General features: G+C 33.6%; 1 protein-coding gene across 2 annotated transcripts; it reads left to right on the plus strand.

Moving 5' to 3' along the window:
* Positions 1 to 160: 160 nt before the first annotated feature.
* LOC107018526 (cyclic nucleotide-gated ion channel 1-like) lies at positions 161 to 5758 on the plus strand. 2 transcript variants are annotated; one of them, XM_015219030.2, is made up of 9 exons: positions 161 to 360; positions 856 to 899; positions 1205 to 1784; positions 1874 to 2086; positions 2515 to 2810; positions 3422 to 3533; positions 3808 to 4044; positions 4549 to 4946; positions 5294 to 5758. In XM_015219030.2, exons 2-9 carry the CDS (start codon positions 868 to 870, stop codon positions 5595 to 5597), a joined length of 2172 nt encoding a protein of 723 aa, XP_015074516.1. In that variant the 5' UTR covers positions 161 to 360; positions 856 to 867; the 3' UTR covers positions 5598 to 5758. The 2 variants fall into 2 exon arrangements, with proteins under 2 accessions (XP_015074516.1, XP_027773041.1); XM_027917240.1 differs by lacking the exon at positions 1205 to 1784 and having other exon boundaries at positions 163 to 360.
* The last annotated feature ends 4195 nt before the right edge of the window (positions 5759 to 9953 follow it).

The raw sequence follows: 9953 nt of genomic DNA on the forward strand, positions 1-9953 counted from the left end.
GCGCTCCTTAACAATAAGGATGTTTTCATACTTATGATTTGAAACTCGAGATTTTTAATTAAGAATGAAATAACCTCATCCACTGCGCGGTGGGCGAATGAAATAATATCTTTGCTAGATGTGTTCACTGACTTGTGACTTTTCTCCCACCTAAGTCTTTGCAGTTTTCTGAAGAAAAAGAAAGACCAAGTCCACCTTTCTATTAACTCAATAAGATGACTGCCTTTTCATAGCAATATCTAGGAACTTTCTTATGCAGAAAATTGAACACACATATCCATATTACTTCTCCTAAACTTCACTTCAATATAATTCAATTCTCATGTAAAAGTTATCTCTAAATTATGTTCATTTCACCATGTAAGTTTCTCTATGCTTAAGTTAATTTCTCATCAAGGTTCAAACTTCTCTTTTATACTTTTTCTATAGTTTTGGTTTTAGTTCCTTTTATATGAGTTGTTGATGTTAGGTATCTGTTTTGATTTTCTTATCATATTTAGCTAATCTTTTTCTCGAATTTCGTATTTCTTTTATCTTTTTTTACTAGTGAATTGTTCAAACCATGTTAATTTATAATATTATTGTATTGTCTTGTTTATCGTCCTTCAAGATTTGCTTTGACTGACATCTGTTTATTTCGATCTTAATAATTGAGACTGCTATGATCTGATTTCAAAAGTTCATGTTGCATGAAGCACCCAATTTTCTTACTTTTTTTTTTATTATTATATTGGTTTTTTTGAATTACAACAACTACTACGCCCCAATCCAGAACAAGTTGAAGTATTTGAACTATAATTACAACTTCTAGTTTTGCACTAATTGAGTTTTACATATTTGTTGTATTTTTAACAGAGAAGCTGAAATATGATGAATCCCAACCAGGACAAATATGTAAGGTTAGTTCAATCAGCTTTCTATACCAAGAAATATCTGATTATTTTTTATTTTTATTTTGGCTTGAGCTAAAAATTCCATAAACATCATGATACAATATCGATTCGAGCTACATGCTAGAGGAATTAATTCTAAAAAAAAAAGCTAATCAATGAAACTAACAAGATAAGACCTCATTAGGAATTGAAGAACAAAAAAAATCGTAGACCATGTGGGCGGAGGCAGTATTTTCACTAAGGTTCATCATCGAATATATAGCCTTCCAAAAGCGTCTTCTTAGACTCTAACCGGGGACTTTTGTACTTAGGTTTGAGGAATGGAAGTCAGAACAATCATCCTTCAGCATTGACAATGAAAATTCTCAGGATTATAGACCATTTTATGTCAGAAAACCATCGTTGAGCTCGTTGATGAGCAGCGTTAGAAGAAGGTTCGGGAGGGGTTCTGAAAGAATTAGTAGCTGGAGAAAATCAATTCGAGTGTATCCTCTAATTGATAAGCCAACAAAAGATCAATATGTAGAACCAAAGAAGAAAGTTCATGATCCTCAGGGGAGATTTCTTCAGCAATGGAACAAAGTATTTGTATTGGTTTGTATAATTGCGTTGTCACTCGATCCGTTGTTCTTCTACATTCCTGTCATAGATAGCGACAAAAAGTGCCTCGATTTGGACAGGACGTTAAAGATCACCGCTTGTGTTCTTCGTTCTATCACTGATATTTTCTATATCTTTCACATTATCTTGCAATTTCGTACTGGCTACATTGCTCCTCCTTCTCGAATTTTTGGAAGAGGTGAGTTGGTTGAAGATTCCTATGATATAGCCAAGCGATATTTGTTATCATATTTCATCGTTGACGTTGTAGCAGTCCTTCCACTCCCACAGGTTTATGTCCTCAAAAGCTTGTGCTTTTTAGCATTCTCTTAACTTAAAGAGAGTATGATATTAACAAGTTTAATCTTGTTTTTGTGCAGATTGTGATATTGGTAATCACTCCCAACGCGAATGGCTCTATTGCTCTGGCGACGAAAGAAATGTTGAAGATTGTCATTTTTGCTCAATATTTTCCAAGAATTTTTAGAATTTATCCATTGTACAAAGAAGTAACAAGGACTTCAGGCTTGTTTACTGAAAGTGCATGGGGTGGAGCTGTTTTCAACCTTTCCCTCTACATGCTAGCCAGTAACGTAAGTTCCCTTTCAACCAATATATGATCAACATTACGTAAAACATTGAGATAATGATCAAAAACACACCCGACTATTACTTTTTGCAAGTTTCACTCCTCAACTATCAACTATTATTTTTTTTCAATCTGAATTATCACCACTTGTTCTGTTTTCATACATGACCTACTTGAGTAGATGGTGACAGTCCATGTAAAAGGGAACAACAAATTATTGGAGTGTGAAACTCGTGAAAAAATGATAGTTCAAATGTGTTTTTGACAATTAACTCTAAAAGATAATTACAAGTAACTGTCCATAATAAATGGAAGTAGTAACATGATAATGCAGCTAGTTTAATTACATTAACAATGTAAAGTTTCTTTATACTTTCAGTGTAGATAAGTTAAGTCGACTCTTATAGGTGCAAATTAAATGTGTGATCTCAGGTAATTGGAGCCTTTTGGTACTTGTTCTCAGTAGAACGCCAAGATACATGCTGGCGCGATGCGTGTGTCAAGATCTCCGGCTGTTCATCAAACTACTTATATTGTGACAAAAGTTCGATTGGAAATGCTTCCTTACTGAATTCTTCTTGCCCTCTCGTGAAACAAGAAGATATAAAGGATCCAAATGTCTTTGATTTTGGAATAGCTCTTGATGCTCTTCAGTTTCGGATTGTGGAGAAAAGGAACTTCTGGACCAAACTCTTCTATTGCTTTTGGTGGGGGCTGAGAAACTTAAGGTCTGTTCACTTTTTCTTATTCCCATACATACATTTTGACCTTGGTTTTTCTTACAAGCTATTAAAGTATTGCGGATGTTCTGAAAATTCCTGTGTTTTGGACAACAACTCTGTTTGTATTTGTCTGCTAGTGCGGTAAAAGAGTCACGTTCCTTCATATGAATTAGTTTTGAATCAAAGAAAAAAGGACAGCAGAGCAAAGAGGTTTTCATGCGATTTAGTGTCGTCCAAATAACGGATTTTTGCCAAGTGATAGGATCTTCTGATCAACCGAGAGACCATTTGGATTCCATTAGTTCCATTTAAGTAACAGAATCTAGCCAAATGTAGGTCATGATGTGCCTTGAGATGGCTAATGGGGAACCCGCTCACAAGTGGTTTCTCTATTGCATCTGGCGTGTCGCTAATATTGAGGCATTACAGCATTATATATTGTTTTTGGTACTCATCATTAGCAGTCCATGATACCATCAGATCAATTTTTCTTCTAACAATTTTAATAATTTTTAAAGAATGTGTGACCTAAATCACCATGTTGAGTAACTTCTATAATTCTGTAACCGTCTCTTTGGACTGTGTTAAGAGCTAAAATTTCCTCTTACATGTTTCAGTTCTCTTGGCCAAAACTTGAAGACAAGCACTTTCGTTGGAGAGATTCTCTTTGCGGTCTTCATCTCAATTATCGGGCTTATCTTGTTTTCCTTGCTTATTGGCAATATGCAGGTCAGTGCAGTACTGCCCTTTGTCATGAATTGAGTTCCAAAAGATTACACAAAACACTTTATTTGTTATGAACTATCATTTTTCAACAAAGGAACCTTATCGCTACCTCTCACAAGGTAGGGGTAAGGTTTGCGTACACCCTGTCCTCCCTAGGCTCTACTTGTACGATGACACTGGGTATGTTGTTGTATTTCAACAAAGGTTGATGCTCAAAAGTTTCCTATTTGCTAAACTAGATAAAGTTTGAGGAACTTTGTATTGGTTGTGGAAACAGAAATATTTGCAATCTATCACGGTTAGAGTAGAAGAGATGAGAGTGAGAAGGCGGGATGCAGAACAGTGGATGTCTCATCGCATGCTTCCCGACATTCTGAAAGAGCGAATTAGACGACATGAACAGTACAAATGGCAAGAAACCAGGGGAGTTGAGGAAGATTTACTGCTTCAAGATCTTCCTAGAGACTTGAGAAGAGATTTAAAGCGCCATCTCTGTTGGTCTTTTCTCAAAAAAGTTAGTACTTATCACATTATAATTATCCGTGTCCAACTTCTGCATATGTTGTTGTAGTATTGTTCTGTTACTATTTGTTGTTTCATGTACTTCCATTACTTTTTTTTGGACTGTTTTTTTCTTGAGCCAAAGGGTCTATCAGAAACAACCTCTCTACCTCTAAGGTAGGGGTAAGGTTTGCGTACACTCTATCCTCCCCGAACCTCACTTTGTGGGACTACACTAGATATGGTGTTTTATAGTGAACATTTTTGACTGGTAAAGAATGTGAACACTTAGCCTTAATTGTGAACCGGCAAACAAAGGTCAACTATTATCTTCCTAAATATGTCATCACATTTCTATGGCTCTGAGCATGTCATTTAAGATAGGTATAAGGTCTGCATAAACCCCACCCTCCCTATACCCCACTTGTGGGACTATACTTAGTATGTTTTTACACTTTAATCATTTATGACGATCATCCCGAACAAGCACTGAATTTGCATTGGTTTGGTAATGCAGGTTCCCATATTTGAGAAAATGGATGACCAATTACTGGACGCGTTGTGTGACAGACTGAAACCAGCACTCTTCACAGATAAGAGCTTCATAATCCGAGAAGGAGATCCAGTAGAAGAAATGCTCTTTCTAATGAGAGGTACACTGTTAACTATGACCACAAATGGTGGAAGGACTGGTTTTTTCAACTCTGTTTATCTCAAGGCTGGTGGCTTCTGTGGAGATGAGCTTTTAACATGGGCTTTAGACCCCAATACTTCTTCCGGTAGTCTTCCACTTTCAACCAGAACAGTACAGGCTGTAACTGATATAGAAGCTTTTGCCGTCACTGCTGATGACCTCAAGTTTGTCGCCGCACAGTTTAGACGTCTAAATAGCAAGCAGATTCAGCATACTTTCAAGTAAGTTCCATTTCATAACAAACTTCAACTTACTTCAGATAACAATTTTATTTTATTTGATGCAATACGCTAAAAATTGAGTGACCATCTGTGAAATTAACCCTGCATAACTAGTGTATGAGTTTTGGAGTCATCCATTTACACTTGTGCTGGATAATGCTAACATCCTACCTATCGCCAAGGCCCACGAGGAGTTGGGTGGCCCGGGTTGGAGCAGTCATGATCGAACATGACGCTTGGTTGGTGGACTTAGTTGAGAAATAAAGTTGTTCCTTTGCTATCAGCTATAGCTTTTGGCATTATGATAAGCGCTTGATCCTAACAACTTGTGTACTTGGCTATTTCAGGTTCTGCTCACAGCAGTGGAGGACATGGGGTGCATGCTTTATACAAGTAGCATGGCGTCGATACTGCAGGAATAAGCTCGAGAAAGCTTTAAGAGTGGAAGAAGATAGACTGCAGGCTGCATTAGCAAAAGAGAGCTCAAATACACCAAGTCTTGGAGCTACCATTTATGCATCAAGGTTTGCTGCTAATGCTCTACGCGCCTTGCGACGTAAGCACGCAACTGGTGCAAAATTATCTCCCACATTACCTCTGCTGCTTCATAAGCCATCTGAACCAGACTTCAGTGAGGAAAATGATTCATGAGGTGGGGAGGCTAATTAACTAGAAATTTTGGAACTTGTTCATATTGGTTGATTTACATTTTCTTTATACTTTATAAAAACAACTCCTTGGGTAGTACATATGTTATACGTCTTCATTCATTATGATAATAGTAGAAATAAAAGGGAGTTCTGTTTAATTTATATCTAAGTTTCTATCGAATTTATAAGTTCGCGGTTGAAAATAATCAAGAAATCACATTTTATTTAGGTATATATAACCAGGACAAATATAAATGATAAAAACTTACTCAATACTGGGTGTTTTATGTTAATTCATAGGATACATAGTATAATGTGTTTGCATAATAGTTAAGCAAAGTAGTGTAATTGCTACCAGCAACGCGATAATTGACCATGGAGTGCTAAAGTAAGTCCAGTAACACTCTGCAATCGACGTTTTCCATCTGCAGCTAACATGACACTGCATCTCCTTTATAACATCCACATGAGTACCACCATGAGAAACTACATCATAAGTCGTAACGTCTTGGAACACTTTAGCTGCTTCTTCATCTGTTCCCATGTAGTTACATATTACACCATTCTCTCGTCGTTCTTTGACATCCTCAGGACATACTACAAGTGACTTCATCAAGTTCACATAAGAGGTAACCTCATATCGAGTTTCTATGTTTGGGCTCATCTCATAAGCTATCATGTTTGCGAAGATTACCTTGCTATACATGTTAATATGTTCTTTTGGTAGATGAAGTTTTCCGAATAAGACGTAGGATTTGAATTTGATTTCCTGGAGGGAATTTGTTTTGCTTAATCTGAATAAAATGCCCTTTTGTTTGAGGTCTCTGACTGATCTAAAGGGATAGATGTGAGTACTCCTTGATTGCAAATTGCCACAGTTTATTGCATTTTCTGAAAAATTTAGATCATAACATGTTAAGCAATAAGCAGTACCGACTCAACAATACTGAGGGCCTAAAGTGTAACTTAAGAGATGGACCTTAATTCACCTTTCTCATCATATATACTTTTATTTAAAATCTACTTTTCTAACTATTTTAGATGCAAAATCATTAAGTATTGTTATAATCAATTTATTTTAATAATTAATTTTTCAAATGATAATATAGCTAATTCATTCAATCTATCTTTGGAACATTTTTGATCTATAAGAAGATCTAATCAATTTTGATTTCGAAAAACAATAATTGGTTGAGGCAACAGTTACAGAATATATTAACATTATCCTGTAAACAATGTTGTAAATTTGGAAAAGAATAAAGTCTTTTATTTGATTAAGTGTTTTAATTACATCATCTTCTACTTGTATTATTTCTCTTTAACATTTTTAATTCAAAAATTAAATCTAAACCATCAGTATCAGAATAATTATTATGTGTTAAAAAAAAATTCAAGGTTAAGACGATATTTTTTTAAAAAAATCATCATCTAGTAATCTCAATATTTTAGTAATTTTACCACTAAATAAGAAATCAAAAATACTTTTATATGTTTCAATTAGTTCAAATCTATTTTCTCACCAAATAGTTTGATCTACTTGACATATATCAAGTAATCAACTTTAAAGATTCTTCAAGGAACTTAGTAATTTCGTTATCCATATTTTCATCAAATTGCTTCTTACGAAAATCAGATTTATATTCATGTCATGTGCAATTTCTTTAGTACAAATCATAGCACTAATAGTACATATAATTACTAAAAAACCACATATATAAACTATTGTTTTTAAAAATGACCCCTCCCTCCCTCCCAAAATAGTATAGATCCCCAAGCAATGACTTTAGTGGCCTAAGGATTAAGACGACCCTGATATTAAATAGCAAAATGGAAATATAACTGATGCCCAACCTTAATTAACTCTACCCACCCGGATTCATCCGAATCCACCTAGGTGGCTAATATCATCCCATAAAATCATAATCCACCCAATCTGCTCAAGTTTGAGCTGAGTACTGATTGAACAACTCATTTATTAGCTCGATCAGCCATCAAAGTTTGAGTTAATATCTAGCCCAAAACTAATCTTTGAGATATCTTGTCAAAAATATATTTCTTAATTAATATGTTTATACAATAGTTTTATTTGTATAATGCATATAAGAAGTGCAGATATTTACTTTTTGATAGGCATTAATATATAAATATGTTTCTTAACTTGACGTCAGTTGATAATTACGACTCTTAACTTTGAACGTGCACAAGTAGATATTTAAAATTGGATAAAATTGAACAAAAATAGACATGTGTGTCCTACATGGCATGATACACGTAATGACACAAAATTTTCATATAGGGTGTCATGTAATATGAATGCTCACTTTTGTGCATATCTAAAGTTAAAAGATCATAGTTGCCAACTGACACCTAGTTAACAGTACACCTGACTCAAAATCACAAAAAAACAACAGATCCACAAAACCCACCAAACAATCTCTGCTGCACCATTCCATCTACCCTCATATCATACTTCAAAGCCATCGATCAACATTTTTAAAAACCAAATTGGAATTTGATTTTCAAGCAAAAATATATCACGTTGTACAGTAAAAATACGTTACGAAATCAACATTCCTTACAAATAAATACTTAACTGCATCGCTTGTAGTTGATTCAATATAACTCAAAACAAAATTTGTATCGAGTAAAATCATATGTGCTAGATCGTTGTCATTATAATTATTCGTAGAATCTTCAACGTAACAATGTCTTATATAAAAAATAACCTCCATAAATATGCGCTCAAAGTAACTTATGCCTTTATTTGTACGTGAGAGCAAATCATCTTCTAGTAACTTAAATTTGAAATTTTCCACAAATTGTAACTTTGAGTTACCATGATGATAAGGACCTATAGAGACAACTTCTGGATCATAATCATGACCTTTGTTATCTTCTCTTAAAAATGTGTCAACTTTCATAATTTTGCGGTCACTGCAGACTACGTATTCCATCTCGTAGATTGTATAAGAATAGTACTGAATGAATGTGGTGTATCAATTTTGGTTTCAATCAAAGGGCATTAGGGTACTGAAGGTTATCTGATGGATTGTATAAGAATAGTACTGAATGAATGTGTTGTGTATCAAGTTGGTTATAAAGGCAAAAAGATCAGATGGGATGGCCTCCCTCCGTTTCACGAATAATAATCTGGTTTGACTTGACTCGAAGTTTAAGAATATAAAGAAAACTTTTGAATCTTGTGGTCTTAAATTAAAGTTAGGCCGAACGTACAAAATTGTTCTTTGTTGTCTTAAACATGCTATGTGAAAAGTTGAAAAATTAAAATATTAAAAAAAAAAGGTCATTCTTTATTAAACAGGCTAAAAAAGAAAGAAGGTCATTTTTTTTAAACGAAGAAAGTACATATTTAAAATCATAAATTTCAGAATATAGATATATATATGTGTCTTACAAAAGACTATAGGAGTCATTTGAATGTAGTGTATAGGTTTGTTTTGTTACAACTTACAACAATCTCCTATTCTATTGTTTGATTTGGTAAAATGTCTTTAATATGCTTATTTATGTATTAAAGGGTTGTTTGATAGCTCGTTAGAGTTATAAAGATATTAGTGATATGTGTATTAAAAATTCTACCAAATGAAAAATTAACTAATATCGTAATTGGCAACTAATTAATACATATAAATATATGTTTTAAATATTTTCGTTTCTTAGTTAGTAGTAGACTAGTAGCATTTTTCTAAGGGCCAATTAGTTGGATACAAATTAAAGTCAAAGTCTTATTATAATATATATGGAGTCTTTTATTAAGGTCTAATTAAGGACCTGATGCACGTGTATGGTTAATTAATTAAGTCGGCGCTTTTAATTAATTTTGGCTGGAACATCTCCTGCATAAATTTTCAAAATAATTGAAGCTAAAAGTTAAAATATAAGATTCGTGCTGATTTTAATGATACATATTTTTGTCAAAAACTTAGTATTTTCTCAGTTTCAATTTATGTGACATATTTTGTATTTAGAAAGTCAAACAGTTTAAATTTGACTAAAAATTTTCTCATTAAATCGTTAAATTTTTAAAATGAAATTTCTATATCTGTAAACTATATAAAAAGTACTATTAAGTCATAATAATTTATAACTTAAAATATTTAAAAGATATACAAAAAATTTACGATAAAAAATAAACTTATTTAAATTTCGAAATCTAAAATATGACACATAAATTATAAATTTTGAATTTAATATTCAGTTATTATTACTTAAAGTCATTATTCTAAAATTAAGAATCCAGAAATTAAAATTCGGACAAATACTTCTCGACTCACGTTCCGAGTAAAATGTGGGTGGAAGGAGGGAGTGGTGGTGGTGGTGGTGGTGGTGGGAGGGG

Source organism: Solanum pennellii, chromosome 5 (assembly GCF_001406875.1).
Source record: "Solanum pennellii chromosome 5, SPENNV200".
Taxonomy (NCBI): domain Eukaryota; kingdom Viridiplantae; phylum Streptophyta; class Magnoliopsida; order Solanales; family Solanaceae; genus Solanum; species Solanum pennellii.

What these genes read in the sequence shown, in the direction of transcription:
- LOC107018526 (XM_015219030.2), top strand. Translation starts at nt 868, where the DNA reads ATGATGAATCCCAACCAGGACAAATATGTAAG. An exon ending in TGGGGGCTGAGAAACTTAAG is followed by an intron (nt 2,811 to 3,421) that starts GTCTGTTCACTT and finishes TACATGTTTCAG; the next exon opens with TTCTCTTGGCCAAAACTTGA. An exon ending in TGCTTATTGGCAATATGCAG is followed by an intron (nt 3,534 to 3,807) that starts GTCAGTGCAGTA and finishes TTGTGGAAACAG; the next exon opens with AAATATTTGCAATCTATCAC.